The 24048-nt window shown below is 38.5% G+C and overlaps 1 protein-coding gene across 5 annotated transcripts in view; it reads left to right on the top strand.

The window, feature by feature from the left end:
* The window catches only part of Tafa2 (TAFA chemokine like family member 2), a 453279-nt gene that overhangs the window by 300752 nt on the left and 128479 nt on the right, over window positions 1-24048 (top strand). For all 5 annotated transcript variants that reach the window (XR_013045599.1, XR_006065200.2, XM_015992224.3 and 2 more), the window contains exon 2: window positions 15394-15500. Coding sequence is in view for 3 of the 5 variants with exons in the window: in XM_006973328.4 (XP_006973390.1) it covers window positions 15394-15500 (107 nt within the window). In the remaining 2 variants the exon portion in view is untranslated. The remainder of the gene's footprint in view (window positions 1-15393; window positions 15501-24048) is intronic.

Here is a 24048-nt window from a genome sequence, read left to right as displayed (position 1 = left end):
CTGTGGGAGCTGGTTCTCTCCTCTCACTGTACGGGTCCCTGGGATTGTACTCGAGTAGAGAGGTGCAATGGCAAGTACCTTTACCCCCTTAGATACTTCACTAGTTCTGTTTAAACTACACCTTCTGGAAGGAAAGGTATACTCTGGTGAACTTGATCAAACATTCTCTTCTCGGACTTCTTTCTGGCTCTTCTCTTTCAAAGGCAGAAGGAAAGCCTTTTAACACACAGCTGCTGCTCTCCTTTACATGTTGTAATGCTTCCAGTTTTGGTTGAATTTATCTGTGTGTTAGTTCCTGGACAATGTCATGTATGCCTATAATACATTCAGGTTACTCTCTCTTTCTATTTCCTCTTCCATTTCTCTCCCACTCTTTGGTTTTGTTTTGTGGCCTATTTAGTTTAACCAGGGCCATCTACATGACCATTGGCTTGAGACTATCCACTGCAGGCTGGTGAAGTCACCACCAGGTGCATAAATGAAGTCACTGACTCCATTTTCCCAGAATCTGTCAGTAAGAAACAATGCAGTGTGGTGGTATTGTGTTCCGCAGAATATTGTGCACCCTAATAAACTTATCTGGGGTCAGAGAACAGAACAGCCACTAGATATAGAGGCCAGAAAATGGTGGCACACATGCCTCTAATCCTATCACTTGGGAGGCAGAGATCCCCCTGGATCTCTGTGAGTTTAAGGCCACACTGGAAACAGCCAAGCATGGTGACTCACACCTTTAATCCCAGGAGGTGAGCCTTTAATCCCAGGAAGTGATGTCAGAAAGCAGAAAGGTATATAAGTTTAAAAACCAGGAACTAGAAGCTTTTGGCTAGTTAAGCTTTTAGGCTTTGAGCAGCACAGTTTAGCTGAGACTCATTCTGGATGAGGACTCAGAGGTTTCCAGTCTGAGGAAACCATATCAGCTGAAGAACTGGCGAAGTGAGGTTAGCTGTGGCTTGTTCTGCTTCTCTGATCTTCCAGCATTCAACCCAATAACTGGCCTCAGGTTTGATTTTATTAATAAGACCTTCTAAGATTCCTGCTACATCTCAGCACTGAGGGGTGGGTTTCCTGAGCCCCTCTTGTTCATGCCTGGCTGTTGATGGGCCCATTCTTGTGCAGGCCCGGTGCGGGCACTGGCAGCTCCTGTGAGTTCATTATTGCAGTGACTGTGTATTGCCTAGAAGATGACATTTGTAGCTCGTCTCCCTATCTTCTGGGTCTTATATGTCTGCAATGTTCCCTGGTCCTTCATGGGAATGGTGTAAATGTCTTGTTTAAGGCTGAGAACAAAACTATCACTTATTCTCAAAACTTTGTATAGCCATAAGTCTCTGCATTTACCGCAGATCACTAGAAAGAGGCTTGTCCTGTTTAAAGCTGAAAGTGGTAGCTGTCTATATGTATATAAGCATGTATATTTTGAAGGTGACTTCATGCTATGTCAATTTAATTTTAATTTTGATGGTAAGGCTCAAATATGCTAATGTGAATGCTTTTCAGGGGGTGGATATATAAATTAAGTCTTCAGAGGTCTACATTTTCACTTACCTCTGATGAGGTTTTGTGTTGAGGATTGTTTAGTATTAGAGTGACTTATTGGTAAAGGTATTTTTATGTGTTGAATATGGGCTATTAACTGGTTGGTGTTCAATGGATATTGGCCATGCTGGATGACTAAATAATGAGAATAATTATTCATATTCCTAGCTGTAGCTACAGTGCAAATGAGGGTCCTTGTTGGATCATGCATTTTATCTGAGGTAACAGGCTCTAAGAATTTTTTCATCATTTTCACTGCTTTGCTAAGATGAAGGAATGTAGTGGAGTGAAGTTTTTCTGTGGTTCCATTTTCTAAGAGAACAGGAACACAAGGAATAAAAGTTTTTAACTAGTCCCAGCAGTAACAGAGGGGAGAATGTGTAGGGCTTATTTCATTACCATGAATTCTTTGCTTTAATAACTAGAAATGTTTTGTTTTAAAATGAAATAAAACACTTTGTATTGAAGTCTTTATATGGACCTTTGATTTATGTGCAGACCTTTCTGATTTTACCATGTATGATCACCAATTTAAATGTTAAGTTTTTGATTTAGTGATCTATGCAAGAATACCTATAGTGTGTGTGGGGGTATTTTCTTATTCTTTTTAATGATGTTCAACTTAAGAACTGTAAAACATTGTCATATCTGAATCATTGGATGCTTGGTGGATAATGTATGTCCATGAAGTGCTACCTGTTTTTTTTTAACCACTGGTTTATAGTCATATTTCCATGTAGCATCATTGTGGCATATGGCACATGGTAAATGTGAAGTTTTCTAATCGTTAGCCTTTTTGCTTGATGTTTTTGTAGGGCAAGAGATTAAATATAAAATGGGGTTTTGTTGCATCTAGACTTCAATGACATATCTTCCTTTAAAAACATTGTCAAGATTTTGGCAGTAAGCATGTATTTTATATTAAATTATTTAAATCAGAATTATTTTAAGAATAGTTCTCATACACTGAAAATTTAAGCTTAGTCAGACTGAGATTTACTTATGGGTTTTTTATGTCATACATTTCTTACTATATTGGTTTCCCATGAAATCGAAGTTTTTGGTCATACAGTATAACTTCTCCATCTTTGTTTATCTGTGTCCCATTGAAAGCAACTGACTTGCATTTTGGAAGCAACAGCTCATGTTCTGTTTCTTAAATCAATGAGCAAGGGTTGAACACAAAACAAGAATGCAGAGAAGTAGTGTAGCTTAGGGTTAATATTCAGAAGTGAAAAGAGACAGGCAGTTTAAATCTGATGGATGACTGCCCTCCAACTACCTAGAGCCACTGGAAAGGAATAAAACACACCATCTGATCATGCAAGAATGAAGGGCATATGTTTAACTTGTCTTATGGATATATTACCATGGAAATAGATAAGTAGATAAAATATTCTTTGCTGAATAAAGGAGTTTATCTAAAGTATTCTCAATGACTGTACCATTCCTAACATATATAGATTGCTTGCTCCATGTCAAGATTTGGGATTAAGAGCAGGGGAGAGGCAAGGCCAGTTTTGAATAAGAACTATCTGCCAGACTACAAGAATTCAAAAGAGAATTGAAAGGGTAATTGTAGTTCTGAGTCAAGGCTGTAGGAGGATGAATGGAGAGATGGATTAAGGGTAGAAGGTGAACTATTGAGAATAGTGTTACAATTACTGGTAAAAGCTTGTTCTTCTGCACTATGTGGGAGCAATGTCATAAGTTACAACTGTGCTTAGTCCTTTGGTGCCTCCACAAACTTCATCAATTTTTCATCTTTGGATACCCAGGAAGATACTGAAAATACGTAATTGCGGTTTGAAGAGAAGGCCAATTTGGAGAATAGTTTTCTTGGAAATACTACGATATGAGAGCTTTTTCAGGGCAAAAATTCCTAGAGAAAAGTCAAACTACAGCAAGGAGAAAAGGCAGAAAGCACTACTTAAGGTGCTTCCAGAAGGAGTGAAAGAAAAAGCCAAAGGCAGACCTATGCTGTGTAAGGGCAGATCCACTGTGCCTGGTGTGGTGCCTGCAGGGCTGAGAACTCTAAAAAAAGCTCCCTGGACCAAGAGTCAGAGAAAAGAGTGAGGATATAATAAGACGTAGTAGAGAGCCGGGCGGTGGTGGTGCATGCCTTTAATCCCAGCACTTGGGAGGCAGAGCCAGGCAGATCTCTGTGAGTTCGAGGCCAGCCTGGGCTACAGAGCGAGATCCAAGACAAACACCAAAACTACACAGAGAAACCCTGTCTCAGAAGGGAAAAAAAGGTAGTAGAGTTGGGGGAAGAGAATGAAGAGTTCAAAAAGCTCATTCCTTTTTTTCATTGTTCTTCTTATTTATTGTCCATTATTAAAACATACAAAAACCCTTCTTAATGTGCAAGTTATATGGAAAACTGAAAACAGTAGGAAGGGAGCCATCAGATGATCTTTCTCCAGAGATGGACTGATTTCGGTACAGAGTCAAGGACATGAATGGGAAGGATGCTGCACTAGTCCCAACAGGAACTCTTGCAGAATCAAGGCAACCTGTTAAGAAATCTGTGAACCAGGTCACCAAAGCAGCTGACTTTCACTTCCCCAAAGAGAAATAAGTCAAACAGCATCCTCAGGACCAGGAAGAATGTAGTTGTTTTTTCACTCCTTATTCTTTGTTCTTTGCTCTTTCGAGGGGCCCACCACCCTGCTCCCAAATAAATCACACACAGAGTCTTATTCATACTTAGGAATGCCTGGCCTTAGCTTGGCTTTTTTTCTAGCCAGCTTTTCTTACTTAAATTATCCCATCTACCTTTTGCCTCTGGGCTTCTACCTTTTGCTATTTTCGTCTGTTTTTCTTTCTTTCTTACTACGTTGTTGGCTGTGTGGCTGTGTGGCTGGCCCCTGATGTCCTCCTCTCCTCCTTTTCTTGCTCCTTCTTCTATCCTCCCAGATTTCTCCTTCTATTTATTCTCTCTGCCGGCCAGCTCCGCCTATCCTTTCTCCTGCCTCCCTTTTGGCTGTTCAGTTCTTTATTAGACCATAAGGTGTTTTAGGGAGGCAAAGTAGCACAGCTTCACAGAGTTAAACAAATGCAAAATAATAGAATGCGATACACCTTTGCATCGTTAAACAAATATTCCACAGCATAAATTAATGTGACGCATCTTAAAATAATATTCTACAACAGAAGAGTATAAAGGAGTGAACTTCCTATGTGCACTGTGAAACATCCTCCATCTCCTGCACGAGTGACTAAATGGTGTATTATTAATAAGCCTTTCAGCCTGTCCAAAGAAAAGAAAAGAACATTTGAAGAAGCAGATTCTATATGCATACCCTTTATACAGCAGGTCGAAGCCTTCCACAAATGAACCTCTAATACATATCATCTAAGGATTAAGAAGAAAGAGATTATCCTGTTACCCTCCAGGTCTATGACTAAGATCTCCTGAGGGCGTGTCCCCCTCCCCGCACCCCCCCCCCCCGACTCCCGACCTGCAGAAGTATAGCAGAACAGGAATCTGGGGAGTTAAAGAAACTGCAACTAGGCTGGGCAGTGGTGGCGCACACCTTTAATCTCAGCACTAGGGAGGAAGAGGCAGGCGGATCTCTGTGAGTTCGAGGCCAGCCTGGGCTATAGAGTGAATTCCAGCAAAGGTGCAAAGCTACACAGAGAAACCTGTCTCAAAAAAACAAAAAAGAAAAACAACAAACAAACAAACAAACAAACAAAAAAGAAATTGCAACCATATACATTCAAAGCACAGGAACTTGACCCCAGAATTCTTGAAATTGGGCCATCTTGCCGAAGAAACTAGCTGTGAAACCACCTCCTTAGCTGTCGATTTTGATCTAGGAATTGAGAAAAGAACGTTGAGAGTGAGATTCAAAGATGAAATCAGAGAATGAAAATTTTGAATTTTACTCCAGTCCCTGCCTTTCTAAGTTCTTGGATCTCCAAGTCACCAGATTTTGCACTGAGAAGAACAAAAGAGAGGAGGAAGAGGATGGGCCAGTAGTGAGAAGAGCTTAAGCTGTGCCACACCGTAGGGTGCCTTAGAAATCCTCCATCCTGGAGGCAAGAAATATGGAAGTGTCGTTCTCCTCTGATTCTCATAGAAGACAAAGACAGTCAGTTACAGAAGGGAAAAAATAAAAGGAATAAGGAAAGGGAGGTATCCCAGGTCAAGGCACTGTCTGCCCCATTTCAACACCATTAACCTGCCAAAGAAAATGGTAATGAATGTGATTTGAGTTGAGCCTTTCTTCCTGGAGACTAATAAAAGATGTGTCCAGAAGGCCCAGATGTGGAAGCTGTAGCCGGACGAAGAGGCTTACACTTCATTTGCACATACACTGCCATCTTCCAGGAGCCCTTTGTTCTGAGAAAAGAATAAAACACCAGTTGCTGAGAACCTTTCTGCTTCTCTAATTCAAGTCCCTTCAGCTGACCACCTAGAAAAGAGTCAAGGAGCAGCAAGATTATGAAAAGAGAATGGTTGAAACGGAAGCTTGGAAAATGCAGCATTTGGAGGAAGTCAGGCAAAGGGATGAGGAGCTGAAGACAGAAGAGCTAGTTGGGCTACAGAAGGAAGTGGAATGAAAGGCAAATCTAAACAGACAAGTCAGTATCCAGTGTGGAGGGGAAATCAGGAGATTTGCTTTGGACTGCGCCCTTGTTTCCAAAGTTCTCCGTTTGCTTCCGCTGCTAACTAAGTCCAGCTATGAGCTGTGGGTACCACTTGGCAATAGAAGCTGCTCTCTATATCACACCAGGCACGAAGAGAATCCTTTCTCTAGGCTCACCCACCCATGTGTGACAGTGTACCTGACAGCTTCAGGTGTCTGTTTTATGGAGATTTTTTTTTCATACATTTTTGAAGCTAATACTGATACTCAACTCATTTAGGGCTCATTTAGATTTCTTGTAGTTATTTCTTTCAAACATCAGTAGACCCTTTACTATTGGTCTCAACTCTGGCTAGAATTTCAAGTGTTTGTTCTAGTACAATCTAACTTTATTTCACCTTATCCCGCCCCCCTTTACATATTTATTTTTAGCAGAAAATAAAGGTAGTTGAATCCTGGGGTGGGGTGGGGGGATGAGATGAGTGCTTTATATAAATGAGCTCATTTGATACCCCAACAGCTCACTGAGGCAGACACTATGATCCAAATATCATAGAAGATAAAATTAAAACCTTGTGAAATGGAAGAGCATTTCTGTAACAGGTAGAGTATAACAAACTGGCATACCTCCATGTTGGAACTGACACCCAAGGTTGTCACTCTGTAATAAAAGGTCCATCAGGTCCAACTAATATCAGCATACTGATGTCTGGTAGAAACAAGGTACTTAGTTCAAATGTGACAACTCATAGTTTTCCAGAACGTACAGTTTTATGAATGATAGATTGTGCACTCTTTGATCTGGTCTGATTCTTTTTAGCTCCGGAGAGCACAGAAGAGGATAGGGTGCTGTCTATTCAGTATCTCTTGTTCATTTTCTATGTAACTGAAAATAAGTCCTTCATTTCAGCCTTTTTTCTTAGTGCACACTTGTCTAAAATGCAATTCATGCTATTAGGATTCATCGGAGTCAGTTGAACATTGTCCAAGCACTCTTGACCCAAGAAGGGAGGCAGTAGTCAGGAGATCTGGATCCAGGAGCTGCCTCTTCTACTCATTCACTATTTTAAAGTTACTCTTCTGGATTCTCATATATAATGTGGGGTTGTAATACATCACGAGTTTAGTTCAAAGATCTAATGTGAGAGCTGAATGACATGTTGAACAAACGAGTGGATTTTCAATAGAAAACTCTAAGTGCATATGTAATAATATCCAAATCTCCAGAGCATGATTTTCTTTGTGTAGTTCTCCCTTAAGGAGTATTGTCCTAGACTTAAGATCTTGAGACACTGTCCATTTATAGATTTGATAACTAAACTCTGAAATCTGAGTATTATTTTGCTAATCTATCTGAGAATATGCCTTTCTGGGTTGCTTCAATTTTTAGCTATTGTTTCACATTCTGCCATGTAAGTCCTTAGATTTAGGATAAATTTCTAAAATACAGTTCAAGTCTTCATCTGGGATTAAGGCCTACATGCTTTCAAAATTGTTTCTCTGTGACTTTGATTTTTAGATGATTCCTAGCAAGGGTTTGGGGTTCCAGATAACACTTACAGACTTGAAAACTCTGTGTCCCACTTTGTGTTGGATGCTTTACACTCCGTTGTATTTATTACTTATAGCCATTATACCAACACATCAGTGTTCATGCATTACATTATGTGGTTGCTAGAGTCAAAGTTATTAAGTAAACTTGACAAATTCATTTAACTACTTTATCTTGGGGCCTAAAACCACATTTGAGTAAGTATTTCTGACTTATATGCCTACTCTCAGAGGGGCAGACCTTTGAAGAAGTGGTAACACCTCACATATATTCTTTTCAGTTCAAATGTCACACAATCTCCTATTTATTATAGTGACATTTTTCTGAGAAAATGGATGCAATCCCATCTTATAGCTAGAAGAGAAGACCAGTTGTAAAAGCAGATGAACAGTAATGTGGCTCAGCCTTGATCATTTCAAATGTCTTCTTTATGCTCCCATGTACTTAGATTGCATCATTGTTTTCCTTAGAGTTTTTGTGTCTGGTTTGAGTATTAGAGCTTGGAATCTTAGAATATTGCATATTTCTGGAGAAATAATTTAAATGATAATATATTTCTTTGCCGTTACATTTCAACCTGTAGGTGGCAAAGGTATTACAGAAATCTGACAATTTTGTCTATGTGCTGCTAGGAGTAAATCAATAGTTTTCCTGTGCCCACTGAAATTGCAGTATTGTGAAGAAATAAATAAACAAACTACAAGATAGACTCATCATAAGACATTAATATAGCAACTATGCTGAGCATTTAAAACGCCTGTTTCAATTCAATATGTTTGATAGAATGGTTTCAAATACTACAGTGTGATGATGGATATATGACATTGATTGAAAAAATTAATAGCAATAGAAAAATGATTAAAATAGACAACCCTACTTCTGGATGATATACAATGTAATAAAGCTGATAGAATTAAAATTATTTCTGAATTTGTTATATATTCTTATACATTCAACATAAAGCACACCCTTGTACTTTTTAAACTATATCTGAGATTTTCTTTTGTTGTGATTATGTGTTGTATGTATCTGAATCTGCATGGGAGCATGTACATGTGAGTATAGTTGTTTGTGGCGGACAGAAGAAGGCATTGGATCCCCTGGAGCTGGAGTCATAGGTTATTGTGAGCTGTCCAATGTGAGTGCTGTGACTTGGACTTTCGTCCTTTGTAAGAAGAGAAAGCACATTAATAAATCACTGAGCCATTTCTCCATTCTGCCTTGTACTTTAATATCCATCTATATCTATTTAATATCTATCATCTGTCTCTCTTTTATCTGTCTATATCTTCTTGTATATGCCAAATGTATATAATATATATGCGTATATGCATTTCAGTACTGAAAGAGGATTTGCGCTAGATATCAGCATGTTTGTTGAGAGAGAAAGCTGGTCTATTTCCACCTCTTCATCCCCTATTTCCTCTTTGTGCTTCACCTTTTATCATCCACCAGCATATATACTATTTTTATGGTCACCATTCCTAGTTAGTGTATGTAGTGGAAATTTGTTCATTAAGTTAACAGATGTAGCGAAATGTCTTCACAACAAAAGAGTCAATTCTCTTATTCTGATTAAAACGAACACCATTCATTCACTAAAGTTATCTTGACATCCCTGGTCCATATGACGTTCTAGTTGCTCAAGCAATGACTCGTAGGGAGAATTTCTGCCTTCAAGCCAGTTATATTTTAACAGGAAGAGAAGGAAATACACATGTAAACAATGTGTAGAGAAACAAATGAGATTATTTCAGATTGGAATAGTACAAAACATACATGGGATTGGAAGAAAGAGCCTGAAGGTGATCGCCTGGATCCCAGAAGTCAGAGAAGCCAAATATAATAAGTTCAGCAATCGTATCCAAGTTAGAGAGGTTGAGTAAAGAGATGGTAGGGCTTTTCTTCTTCAGGAGGAAACTTGGTTGTGACTCTCCCTCCTCCGAGGTGGGTAAGTTCAAGATTTTTAAAGCAAAGGATGCTGTGGTGGTATAACATGATTGACATTTCATAAAGACCATTCTGGTCTCTAGAAGGAGGCACCTGTCTGATCAATTGAAGCAGTCTACCCTAAAAGACATGTTGCCATGGCAGGCAGGTTTGCTTGTCATAGTCTCTGTCATTGTTCAGTGGGTCAGTGTAAAGAAATGTCATAATTAGACTTTTAAAATATTTTGTCATAGGTGATGTTTTTTTTCCACAGAAATATCTACAGCCAAGATGGGGTTGGATGGTGGACCCTAGGTCCCACATTCCACTCCTACACTGTCCTTCATTTTTTACCTCACTATCTTTTGTTGACTAGTTAAGCTTACTTTCTGTTTTCATGAGGAATTAAGTTTTCTCATAGCAAATTTTAAACTCTCCCTTGTTTACAAGCCATGTATTTTTCTTATGGGAAGGAATGGAGGGGCTGTAACACATATCCAGAAGTCTAATTCCCAGTGACCTAACTGAAACAGGTAGCACAGAGAGGAAGAGTGAGGGACAGTCCAGGGGATTTTTTCAGCCCTCCAGTTTGACAACTTTTCACTTCAGCATCCTTCATCGCCAAGGTTACCATTTCTCAATTATCCCACATCCCCTGTGTTCTCTATAAGCTGCTGCTGCTGCCCGGGCAGTCATTTCAAGGTTTCATCTTCTGTGTGCATTTATCCACGAGCTTGCAGTTTCTGTTGCCTTGGTTTTTGTGGTTGGCAATTCACTGAAATTTTACTGTTTTTCCAGATGAATGTGACATTTCTAATCTGTGGCAGAAAACTTGGACGTGAAATCTGGTGGGTAGAAAATAGTAAAGAGGGCTTTTTCCTCCTCTGCTCTTGTACAAGGGTGAGAAGAAATGTACCTCTCAGCTTGCCCCTTTGCTTGGTCCCTTTGTCAGAAATTATCAATCACTCCATGACACCATTTTGCTCAAATTTGATTATTATTTAAAGTCAGAAGAAAGCTGGAGAGTTGAGTTCTCACTCCTTTCCTTCTTTTCAGTTACTCTTTCCCCCATTTCTCTGTCTCTTCTCCCCCTGTTCCTCTTTGTCACCCCCTAATTAGGTGCTAAAGAGATAACTGGCATACCCTTTCTTCCTCATGTGTTAAAAACTGCAGGACATATTTGACTAAAATGTTCTTTCAATATTCAACAAATATGCACTTACCAGTTATTAAACTGGAAACTGGATCACACCGTGCACATTCTATGAGTCACTGTCTCTATACAGAGAATTTTCATACTAGATTGGACTGAGGTAAACAAATGGATCATCATGCAGTATAGTGGATGGCCATTGTTGCAAAAGGACATTCAGCACGTTCTTGAATAAATCATCCTATAGGAGGAATTCTGAACTTCAGGATGACCAGGAAATACAAGTTAGTCATCTGGGGATTTGGAAAGGGTAGGTTTCAGCTGACAGGAAGTAAGATTTTGGTGGAGGCCCCTTAGAAAATTTTGTCGCGTTAACATTTGGGCTATGAGTATGTGTGGATACAGAGATGAAGAGGAAGAGCATAAGATTGGGGATAGAAACCCTCTGATAAGAACTATGGCTTTTTTTTTTTTTGAGACTGGAGAATCACATGAAGCTTTTAAGCGAGGGGATCTCATCACAGCTACTTGCTTTGCTAAGGCATAGAGGTTGGATTATGTTTAGTTGATGATAATTAACCAAATATTGAATATTGCAAATATTACAGGGAAAGGTCAGATACACACTTTAAACATTGTGTGTGCAGGGGTAGGAAATTTGGGAAGGTCAGATATACAATTCACCATGTGTGAGGAGTGCTGTATGGTAGGAAATATGGCTAGCATGCTATGGCCAGTGAGAAATTTTGGTGGTCTGCCTTGTTTTATCATAGTAAAGTAGGTGAGGTGTGTGATTTTAGAGATATCAATGGGATATGATTGATAGACTGGACAGAAATATTGATGGTATGAGAAGGAGAAAATAGTATTGTTACAGACTTCTAGATGTTGACCTGCATTCTTCTCTCTCACTTTCCTCTGACAGCTTGGTGACTTTGTGGGTGATTCTCTTCCCATATGCCTAGTCACCATTGTCTCTTCTGCTGCCTCATTTGGTGGGTGCACAATGGGATGGAAAAATGATGGGCCGTTGACCTTGTAGCAGAGGCCATTTGTTTCAGCAAAGCTATTATCAAGAATTATGCTAAGCATCTCCTCCTGTCAGATGGATTTTGTTCTCTATTATGTTACATGATGAGCAGTGCTATGAAGTTGTGGGGTTGGATGTAGAAGGGGAGGCACAATAGTTGAAAAAACAAACGAAACCAAGAAGAGAATTTCAATCAAAAACCAAGAGAGCTGAATGAAACAAAAATAATGTAATTAAAGAATAAAAGTGATCATTTGTTTACTGAGAGAGTATTAAGCCAGATTATTATTATAACTCAGAATTTTTCTAAAAGATTTTCCAGTGATACTAGTAGTCTGTGCTCCCATGCTACTCTGTAAAAAGATAGTTGTGGAAAATGCTTCTAAGGAGGCTTATTTAATGATATTCCTCTTAAAAAAAACTTTATTCAATAGTAAACTTCTTAAATTTGTTGAATCTGGAATTTTATAAATATGTTTACCCAGGTTGTCTTTTGCTAATGCTGAATTAGCATTGTGTGGAGCTGGCGCTTTGGAGATCACAGGTAGGAGAAGTGAAATGTCAGCCGAATAGATGATCAAATACTTGTTAACATTTAATGTATGTTGTGAGGTACCAAATATTACATGACCTCTTTCAGTTAGTCTTCATACCAATTATTATTTTTATGAGCAATCTTATTAAAGCCCATATCACACCACCAATGAAAATATAGTTACTAAGTAATGTATTCAAACTTATATAGCCAATAAACAGGAGCCAGCAAGGAAATTTAAATGTTCAAACGTTTTTCCCTTTGACCATTGTCTTTGACATGTGACAGGTGGGGCACACGTTTCACATAAATATGTACTACAGTAGAAGAGACTTAGAGTCCCACAACAGTTACTTGAGAAGCTTGAAAGCTATGGATCCAAACAAAGTAAGTTGTGTAAGGGTCACTGTATTATTTAATTTGTCTAGTTGCCGGGCCAATAATATCTGTTAAAAGCATTGTAAGGGACAAAGGGTTCATTTAGACTCACCATTCAGGGGTGCAGTCCATGTTGGAGGGGAACTCATGGCACCAGGAGCCTGGAGCTTCTGGTCACATTGTTCCTTTGGTCAGGAAACAGAGAGTGATGAATTCTCTTGGTCAGTTCACTTTCTTCTTTTGAAGGCCATGATCCCAGCTGATGAAATGTTGCCATCTAAAGTTAAGATAAATCTTGGCTCCTCAATTAGTTTAATCTAGGTAAGCCCTCATAGTCAAGTCAGTGACATGTCTCCTAGGTAACTACCAAGATGACAGCATCAACCATTACAGTCCTTCCTAATCAGGAACCCAGAGAGCATGAATTTGAACCCTGAGACTTGGGGAGTGATGTTTTTAAACCTTTGAGCTTTCCTTTATACCATATAATGTGTATATTTTCCCAAAATAAGAAATATTAACACATATCCATATTAAAGCACATGCTACATCAAGCTGTTTTCTCCATGTAAAAGAATGCTCTGAATTGTCTACTCAGATTTGTTTGCTACCCCGGGTCATGGGTTAGAAGACAGATTGTTTTGGAGGTCAAGCTCTGACAAAAGAGTAATTCAGTGACCTCAAGGGGAAGAAGAGTCAGACAAGAACACAAAGGAGTACAGAACACTGCCAGAAGCAAACAAAGCAGGACCAGGGTCTGTAGACTCAGCAAAGGCTGAGTTAAACATAGGCTCTAAATTTGAAAGGTCCTGGGACAGAGGTGGATGTTGTCCTTCCCTGTAAATACACCCACATGCAAGCTATTCCCTTTGGCTCCACTTTCCCCTCACCATTGTCGTAGCTTACATAAGGATTTTAGAATTATGTCATTCTAGGCTTGAATATTTGCTCTGTCATCAAACGTGACCTGAAGAAAATTTCTAAGTTGTATCAGCTGCAAAATGAGGGTAGGCATTATACTCTTGAGAACAAGAGAAATAATGTATAAGGTGCTTGACAAAGTAGATGCTAAACGTTTTCGATAAGGAAGTAGTTATCTGTGGTGGTATTGTGTTCCCCAAAATATTGTGCACCCTAATGAACTTATCTGGGGTCAGGGCATGAAACAGCCACTAGATAGCTAGAAAATGGTGGCACTCACACCTTTAATCCTAGCATTTCAGAGGCAGAAATCCCTCTGGATCTCTGTGAGTTCAAGGCCACATTGGAAATGGACAGGCATGGTGACACTCGCCTTTAATCCCCAAATAAGAAATATTAACACATATCCATATTAAAGCACATGCTGCATCAAGCCTTTAATCCCAGGAAGTGATGACAGAAGGCAGAAAAATATATAAGGCATGAGAACTAGAAACTAGAAGCATTTGGCTGGTTAAGCTTTTAGGGTTTTGAGCAGCAGTTAGGCTGAGATCCATTTGGATGAGAACTCAGAGGCTTCCAGTCTGAGGAAACAGGATCAGCTGAGGAAATGTCGAGGTGAGGAAACTGTGGCTTGTTCTGCTTCTCGGATCTTCCAGCATTCATCCCAATACCTGGCTCCAGATTTGCTTTTATTGATAAGAACTTTTAAGATTCATGTTACAGGCCGGGCATTGGTGGCGCACGCCTTTAATCCCAGCACTCGGGAGGCAGAGGCAGGCGGATCTCTGTGAGTTCGAGGCCAGCCTGGTCTCCAAAGCGAGTTCCAGGAAAGGCGCAAAGCTACACAGAAAAACCTTGTCTCGAAAAACCAAAAAAAAAAAAAAAAAAAAAAAAGATTCATGCTACAGTTATCTCTTTTTTTCTTAGTCATATGATTTCATTTTGAAAATGTTGATATTTTTGAAATTCTGATTTTTCATTTTTCTTCTACTTCTGGTAAAGTACAATGAGTTGAACACTGAGTTTCCCACTGCAGAGTTTAGTTACCCATTAGTTTGGCAAGATTATCTGGCAGTAAGAAAGTTATACTACTGGATTATTTTTAAAAATCCCACCTCAAATGGTAAAGTTTAAATGACTTTATTATGAGCAGAATTTATCTAAGCAATTAACATTTATTTATTACTTTGTGTGTGTATGTGTATGGGTGTGCATATGCCATAGAACATGCTTAGAAGTCTGGAATTGAGCAAAGAATCTTGAGAGGGAAAAGTAAACAATGTTATTTGAATGACTGTGACTTGAATTTTCTTAATAAATTACATTATGTTTATATGAACAAGGAAATGACAACAAGATGCTGCTTAATGCTTGAGTCATATCAAAATACTTTGTTTGGAAAACTTCTGCTCTCTATTCACAGTTCATATATAGTTGGGCATGGTACCTCATATATGTAATCCTCATTCATATTTGGGAACCTGAGGTAGGAAGTTTATGAGTTCAAAACCAGCCCCGGCTACGTAGTATGACCCTGTTACAAACAACAACAACAACAACAACAAAAACAACAGCAACTACAAAGAACCATAACAACCAAACAAACATAGTTTATATAAACAGAACCTTCAGTGTGAGAAATTCATCTCCCTGGGGATAATTATGTCAAGGGATCATGAAAGACTTGAACACAGTACAATTACGGAAATGCAATGATGTAATGTTCTTAGGAACTGTATCGCTTTTGTATTGCAGGATGAGTAAGAGATACTTACAGAAGGCAACAAAAGGAAAGCTGCTGATAATCATTTTTCTAGTGACCTTGTGGGGGAAGGCTGTCTCCAGTGCAAACCATCACAAAGGTAAGCTCTGCTGCGTCCCCCACTGTTGGTGTGAAATGGTTCCTTTAAACAGATTGTGACATTCTGTCTTCACTGGTCTGTTCAATTTTATTAGGTATGGGTTCCCCCTAGCAATTTTCTTTAAGTAAAAATGCAGAGAGCTGTCTTCAAGATGACTTTGAAAGGAGAAACATGGTGTTTTCAGGATTACGGCCAATTCTGCAAATATTGTCCAGTGAATGTAAAAATCTACCTCTATCTTCCCTCTATTTTTAAAGATGGTGATGTTAAAATGTTGACTTGGTGTGTAATAAAGATGAATTTCAGACTGCCCTTATAGTCATAAAGAAAACATTTTTCGTGATGCATATATTAATCATATATACACAGTACATGCAAAGTTTTCCTTTAGATTTTTTGTAGACTGTGTCTTTTTTTTGGCACTGTGCCTCTCTGCCCATCATCTGGACACCATTTCTACCATAACTCTCAGTAGGTTCTGTTCTTCCCCAGAAAAGTGAGAATATTTGTCTATATGTATGTGCTGTCAGCTCAAAATGACTCCCTTTTCTCGTTTCTAGCCATTAGACCCAGCATAATGAATGGCTGCCTTTTCCAAATGAGTTTAAATGGGGCTATTTCTGCATTATATCTACCATAATCAAGTATTCATAACCGGAGAAGTCAATTTAGATTTTTCTGTGAAATATGGTTTTGCTATTCAATTCTCTGTCCACCATGAAGGCTAGCAATTTCCTTCCTTATTCTCTTTTGGGGTGAAAGAGGAATCAAGAGTGCCTTGGATTCTCTAACACTTACATTATTTACACATGTGCATTTAATTAGCATTAAATGGAGCATTAACATGGAGAGAAGAAATGTGTGGTGTGAGAATTGATGTCTATGTAACAAACCCCACCCCCTGCATTTAAAACCAATAAATGAGACTATGTGAAGGAGAGTTTTGTGGAGACTTTTTTTGTTTGTTTGTTTGTTTTTGTAATTCTGTTTTGAGCTATAGATGCATGTGTGCTTATAAATGTACATTTTTCTTTTTGTCTTTAGAGTAGCCCATGGACCTGTCAATCAATCCTTTAATCCTCTTTAATAATTGTTATCTTGGGTTCTTTTACTGTTGCCGTGATACAGAACTCTGACAAGGGCAACTTAATCACTGTTCCATGTTACAGTTGATTGTCACCAGGACATCCCAGTTGCAGGAGAGTGAGGGAGCTGGTCACATTTCATCTATAATCAGTATGAATTGCATACCACCATTAAACTACCTTTAAGAACTCTTAAGTCATGCTGTACAGTGTTAATATCAACGCTATTAGCTCTTCTTATAGCATGTTAACATGATATTTTTAATTTTTTTCTTTCTTTATTTATTTATAAATTTAAAAGATATTTAAATATTTTATTTATCTAAATTATGTGAATATGTGCATATCTGTGAGTGGAGGTGCCTATGTAGTCCAGAAGAGAGCCTCTGAAACCTTGGAGCTGGAGTTACGGGTGGTTGTGAGTTGCCTAAGGTACTTGCTGGGAACTGAACTCAGGTCCTCTGGAAGAGCAGCAAGCACTTTTAATTGAGGAGACATTACTCCAGTCTCACCATATAAAACACCGCATTGTATAAGAAAATGTAAACTGCCAAATGCAATCCGTCGCACACAAGAGAGTCTAGGTTGTTCTCTGTTTCATTCTGAACTTGCCACTAATTTGCATAAAGAATTTATGAACAATTCCCCTCTTTCTTTGGCTCCTTTCTCTCTCCTTCTTCCTTTCCTTCTTCTCCCTACTTATTCTTTTTGTCTCGAGTTATTTCACACACAAAATTATAAGGGCAATGTAAATACTGATTGTACAGCACATGATCATAAGAATGAACACAATGTTCTCAACAACACGTTGGGAAGTATACCCCTTCTAAGGCTCTTGAACCAACTGTGTCTGTAGACTGACTTCATCCCACTCTGCCTTCCTTAGTGTACTAGCAAAATCATTGTTCTAAATGTTCCTTTTAGAATTCCTTTATATTTAACAATAACCCCTTTATATGAGCATGAATGCACATTTCTAAAAGCAATTTCCTTAGCTTGGGTAGTTCTTGAATTTGTGTGCCCAGTATTATATCGTAAGTATTTAATTGCAATTTTGCTAATTTCTTCCAACAGTTCTTGTAAGGTATGTTATAAAGTATAACACATCGATTTTCCACAGTTGATCCATGTTGCATGAAGTTACTACAAACATACTCATTCTCTTGTACATAGACATTTTGCATTCTATTTCTCTCCTGTTCTGAACAGTGGTTCTAGGAGTGTTGTTGTACACTGCTTTTCAGTGCACATGTGCAAGTTTCTCTGGAGGTAACATTACTAGGAGCAAAGTGCTGGCTCACAGAACATTCATGGGGTCAGCTTGGCCATATAATGCTGAATGGTTTCCCCATCTAACAGCACTGATAAAGTTGCTCTGAATATTTTCTTCTTATCCTTTGTCCTCTGCTCTCTGTGTTTCTTCTTCTTTCATGAATGTTTCTCACTTGTTAAAATTATTTTGTCCAGATGTTGGTCAATGTATTAGTTTTCAAAGGACCAATTTCCCCTTTATTATTCTTTTCATGCAATTATGTATTTTATTATGTAAGATATATATATATATATATATATATATATATATTAATATTATTCTGCCTGTATATTTGTTATTTTAGTAGTATAAATGTACTTTTTCTATGTGGCAGATAATCCATTTCCACCTGTTCTGTGACAGTCACCTTTGTAAAAAAGGGCATTAGACCCTCACTGGGTTTTCAAAATGCTTCGATAAAATTCCCAGGCTGCCCTATCACGGGCTTCACCTGTCATAGGTGATCTGGCATTTCCATAGCTAACTGTTTGGTAAGCGCTACATGTTTACAGTTGAATTATCTTCCTCAGTTAGGCCAGGAATACTCAGGGGCTATCTACTATTATAAAGCCAAGACCTTAGAGAAAGGCATTTGGTGTGTCTGCCCTGGAATGATGGTATTTGCATTCTAGATAATAGGGTGAGAACCTAGGATCCTTTCCAATCTGGGCTCCATGAAGAAGCACAAAATTTTCTCTTTGCAGACTGAGAGCACAATGGTTGTTTCTTTCTTGCATCTAAAGCATCCCCTGCTCTCTGTCACTCCAATGTAGTGTCTCCTCTTCATACATGGACATGTGGCTTGATGGAGTTCAGTCAAGTCATGCTGATTCAATTACAAAAAGAAACAGTCTCAGGTTCCTAACACTTTGGTGAATGCTCAGGATAAAAACATTTCACGTAATCCAGCAGCACTGAAGAACGTTCTAGCTAGATACTAGCTCATCTAATCTTTGTAACCGTGGATGAGATGGGTACTATGGCATAACCACTTTTATCGATCAGAATCTGATTAGTCAATGCCAGTGGGATTCAAATCTGACAGTCCTGTTCCATATCGTCATGATGTATCTGGAGCTGAAATTCTTCACTACTCGGTTTGTTTGTCTGGCTTCTTGAGTCTATGGATTAATATTCTCATGAACACAAACTAGGTGCTGTCCCCCTACCACTCAGCTAGAATTCTAGTCAGATGTTATATACAACAGTGTCCGCTGTATAGTTCAGTTTTTATGCAACATTTCTACTTTTCAGGTCTTTCCATACCACACTTTAGAGTATTATTCAAATCTTTCAAAACCATTCGTTTTTATATTTTATTGTGTCTGGGTTATTCCTTAGTTTCATCTATTACATGCCTCTGAAATTGTTTTTCCTGAGAATTTTCTTGCAATTTAATGTCTTTATGTTCTCACTCTTCATTTCTGTTTTCCATTCCATAGGATTTTCTAACTTGTTTTGTGAAATAAATTATCCATTTAGTCCTCTTCAGGAGGAGGGTGTATATATATTTACTCTACAGCTTTGGGAATGCTTTAGTTTTTTGAGCATTTTATATGAGTTCTGTGTTTACATCATTTCCACCCATCCCTTTCCCTTTTCCAACCCTCCTAACTTCCTCTCAAATTGTTGTTGTTGTTGGTTTGTACACCCACACATACACACACCCTACTGAGTATGTCCCTGGAGAAGACCGTTCTCCCTCTTTCAACAGCCATTGGTTGCCTGTAGTTCTTAATCTAGTGGTGCGTCCTTGTGAAATTCTTTCTATTTCTATCCTCATGCCTGTAGTGTTTTTATTATGAATGTCTTGTTAAAGCACCAAGATGATTGAGACTTCATGGATATAGCTTCCCTCTCATGTCCAGAAGATACTTCTCACAGCTGACTTACTAGTCCTTGAGTACTTAGAATCTGTTTGCTCCCCTCTTCCATCTTGATTACTGTGGCTGAAGTGAAGGAATTGTGTTGTAGATGTATCAGCTGGGGATTGGCATGCTATAGTCAATTGTTCTCTGCATTTTTGTGGTGATATTTTATTCGTGCACCCCAATAAAGTTTATCTGGGGATCAGAGGAAAATCCAGTCACTATATTAAATAGAGAAGTCAGGCAGAAGTAGCACACGCCTTTAATCCTAGCATTCAGGAGGCAGAGATTCATCTGAATCTCTGTGAGTTCAAGGCCACACTGGGAACAGAGCCAGACATGGTGGCACATGCCCTTAATCCCAGTGCTAGTTAACCATAGAGGTCTGGAGGTCTGTACAGACAGATAGGAAGTGATAGAGCTGGGCAGAAAGAGGAAGTGATGTAGCAGGGCGGAGAGAGGAAGTAAGATGGCAGGGCACAGAAGGGTATATAGGCGTGAGTATACAGGAAGTAGCTCTCTCTGGAGACCGAGGAGTTGGTTAAGGTGAAGTTGGCTCTGGCTCTGATCTTTCAGTTTTCACCCTCATATCTGGCTCTGGGTTTTTTATTAATAAGAATATTTAGCAATTCATCTTACGTATTTTAGCCATTTGTGGATTCTCTGATGGTCTTTGCTGCAAAATGAGTCTTCTTTGAACAGGGGTAAGCGCAAACATATCTGTGGATATAAGGATAATATTTAGGATGTAGCTGGGCATTGTGCCGGTTTAGGACTATGGCAATAAGAGTCCATGATCTCACCAGCCACAGGTAGTTGGCTAAATTTACAATGCCAGGCATAAATTCCCTCCTATTGAATGAGCCTCATGTCTAATTAGGTGCCTGCTTTTTACCCCTGAAATATGTGCCACCATTTTACCTTGGGTATACCTTGCCATGTTGGCCATCGTTGGGTCATGTGTCTTGGGATTTAGAGATGGATAGGAGATTATAAATTGTACCACCAGTCCAGTCCCGATCTCCATCTCCTTCCAACAGCACTTACTCTTGTCTGGGATGTTTGCTTGATGTTTCACTGAGGATTCTGACCCCTGCTTACCATGTGCTTTCCCCTCCCCCACTAACTGATGAATATAGCTGGGGATGGGAGGGCCAAGAGGTGCCCCAATGGATAATTTTCCACCCAACGTATTCCTTTCGGTGGCCAGAGCAATTGCTGTCCAGATTGTCTACCACATTGAAATTTAACTCCCCCCCTTTTTTTTTTGCTGATTTATAGTTCTGAAGAGCCTATGCTGATCCAGTAGTCATCAAAGTTTCTTATTTATCAGAACTTCCTCTTTTCTCTGATTAAAAAAACATTGCATCTGTGGAAATAAGTACTCCTGGACTCATTGAGTCCATTGTCATCTTGTGGAAATATTTTATATTGGCTGTTTGTGATGGAAAAGTCGTTTGTTTACTCAGTATTTTTTGAGTACCTGCATCAAGGCAGAGAATATAGTAGTCCATAAAAAAGATAAAAATCTTTGTCTTATGGAGCTTTTATCTCTGAAGTAGGAAACTAGATAAAAAGAAAAGGAAATAAAATGGTATGTTTTATGGGGTAAATGCTATGGAGACCATATAAAGGAAGAGAGAGGCGTAGGAAGTGCTGAGGAGGGATTATATGTGTAAATAAGGCCTTTGGGCATAAACTTCACATTTTTAGCAGGGAGATATCAAGGGGGAAGAATGTTGCAGGCAAAACATTCGGAAGTATAAATGTTTCCACGCATTCTTGGAGACAAGGAGAAATACAGAGTTGGAAAGTGTGCATATAACAGACTGTAAGGAAGAGAATTGTGAACAGGCCATTTCAAAATAGACAGATGTGCACTACGGAATCATCATCTCAATAAATAGCAGCAGGAATATACTAATGCAATAAATCCTGCTCTCAAGAGCAGCTAAGTGGAGAATGGTGTCACTCCATTTCCTTGAGATGACACAAGGACACCCAAGTCATCTACTGCACCTTTATCTCAGGAACCAGATATCTAGAAATCAGAGCCCATTGTCAGTCATCTGAACAAACTTTTGTGCTGTGGGAATTAACAGTCCTTCACAGAGAGACAAATAAGTTTATTGCTCTAGCTGTCTTCGAAAGACACTGCCCTGAATTCTTACAATTATATTGAGCTGGGCATTTTGTGGGGGATTAGCCGAGAACATTGTGACAGCCAGTCAAAAAACATAAGCAATATTTCCCCCTTGGAAGCAATTACATTAGCTACAGCCTCAGATAGTGGGGATCAGAGAGGAAACATTTTAGTTTAGGTCTCCAAGTTCCCAAAAGAAAAATATAGCCATTAATCTTAGAAAGCTAATATGTTTTTGTGTCTACCTACCACATCCCAACTAAATCCAAAGAGAACAAATCATCGCTAAGTATTTGGGTTGGATACATAGTGTGAGAATTATACAGAGGAGAAAAAAAAAAAACAAACACCCTGAAAGTTAGTTTGAGTAACTAAAGTTAAATACAGGCTCTTCTCATTGTAAGCCAATATAATTAATAATCTGAGTTAAAACTCGTGATGGGCTTTGTTTTTTTCCTAAGAAAATTTAGTTAAAAAATAAATATTTTGAATGTAGGATAAAATAACAATGGTTAGAAAGTTTAAGGGTCACTCTTAAGTTGCCTTCTGGTTCATTTAATAATTAATTAATTAATAATGTTTATTAATTCAAACAACTACTCAGGAGACAGAATATAATACATCCCGTGTCTGTTAAATGTTAGGCGTTAGGTCAAGTTCCAGTGATACATAACTGAGCAAAATTGGCAGAATCCATGTCCTCATAGAACTTGTAGTGTTTTCAGGGGGAACGGCACTGATGTTGCGTGTCAGATAGTCTCAGAGATAAATGTTTAACTACAAGAGATGTTAAAGTGCTATAAAGATAAAATTTCAAAAGGATTAGAACACATAAACCACAAAATGGATGAGGGGACTCAGGAGAGCCCCCTCGTCTTTCTTTTTAAGGAAGAAAACTTGATGTAGGATCGGAGTGAGAGAGGGACACAGTGTCTGTGTGCTCAGTGGCTCAATCTAATTGAAGCAAGCTGGCAAAGGATTGTGGGAAATCTACTAAAGGTTTCTAGCTCTTTTCCATATAGAAAGAATACAGAGGAGTAAATGTTTGAAACGAACATGGCAAATCTCTGCCAGGAGAATATGTACCAATACTGTCTAAAACTATTTCCAGTGCTCCCCATAATAAAGGCATATAAAACATCCCATCTTTTCCAAAAAATAATGTTGCTAATTAAAATATATTCATTAAATGAGGTCTGTATATAGTGGTTAATTCATATAATTTATTCTTTAGAGTACCAATGAATGGATAAAGTTAGTTTTAGAATGATTTTCATTTTCTGTGATTTGGATTCTTCACCATTCCATTGCTAGTTAAATTTTTTTTTCAGTAGTAGAGATTGAGCATTGGGCCTTGTTACACTAGGCAAGTGCTCTGCCTCTGAGCTGTGTTCCCCACTTAATGATTCTATTGATTTGCTTGAGAACCTAAAGCTTTTAAAATTTGGTCATATTCACTGTATATGTTTTAGTTTATATACTTTTCAAATTTGATATTATTCCATATATATATTTAATTAAAATTCATTCTTGCCTGATTTTGTCTTTTCCTCTCAGCTCCTCTCAAGTTGCCTCCTTCCAACTCATTCTATGAATATCTTCTCACTTAATTCTCAAATTGATAGCTTCTTGTTCTTTGACGATTGTGTGTGTGTGTGTGTGTGTGTGTGTGTGTGTGTGTGTATGTTTATGCACAAGCACAGCCTGCTGAGGTCATCTTTGTTGTTTGTGTTTACATGGTTTCAGGGCCGACAGCTTTGTATTGGGTAACTTTATTTGAGGTTTGTCCCTGGGAGAAGAAATTTGTCCTCTCTCAGCAGACAGTAGTTGCCTGTAGTTCTGTCTGGGGTAGAACCCAGTGAGATTTTTCCCCTTCCCTGTTAGCATGTCTAATGTTATCACCAATTTTCAGGTTTTATTTATGCAGCCATCTCTCAGAGAGACTATTTGATGTTATTCAAAATAATGTTTATGTTATTCATAATATTAAAATATTGTGATCCATAGAGGAGAAAAAAACAAAGAATTTTTAAGCATCTGTGACCCTGCTATACATATCTATTTGTAACCACTTTCTTATGTATGCTATGATTTCTTCTTGTTTCCTTGAAAATATTTATTTAACCACCTTGTATTATTA

This window comes from Peromyscus maniculatus, chromosome 18 (genome assembly GCF_049852395.1).
Source record: "Peromyscus maniculatus bairdii isolate BWxNUB_F1_BW_parent chromosome 18, HU_Pman_BW_mat_3.1, whole genome shotgun sequence".
Classification (NCBI taxonomy): Eukaryota; Metazoa; Chordata; class Mammalia; order Rodentia; family Cricetidae; genus Peromyscus; species Peromyscus maniculatus.
The sequence above is the reverse complement of the archived record's forward strand: the minus strand, read 5'-3'. Positions and strand labels throughout refer to the sequence as shown.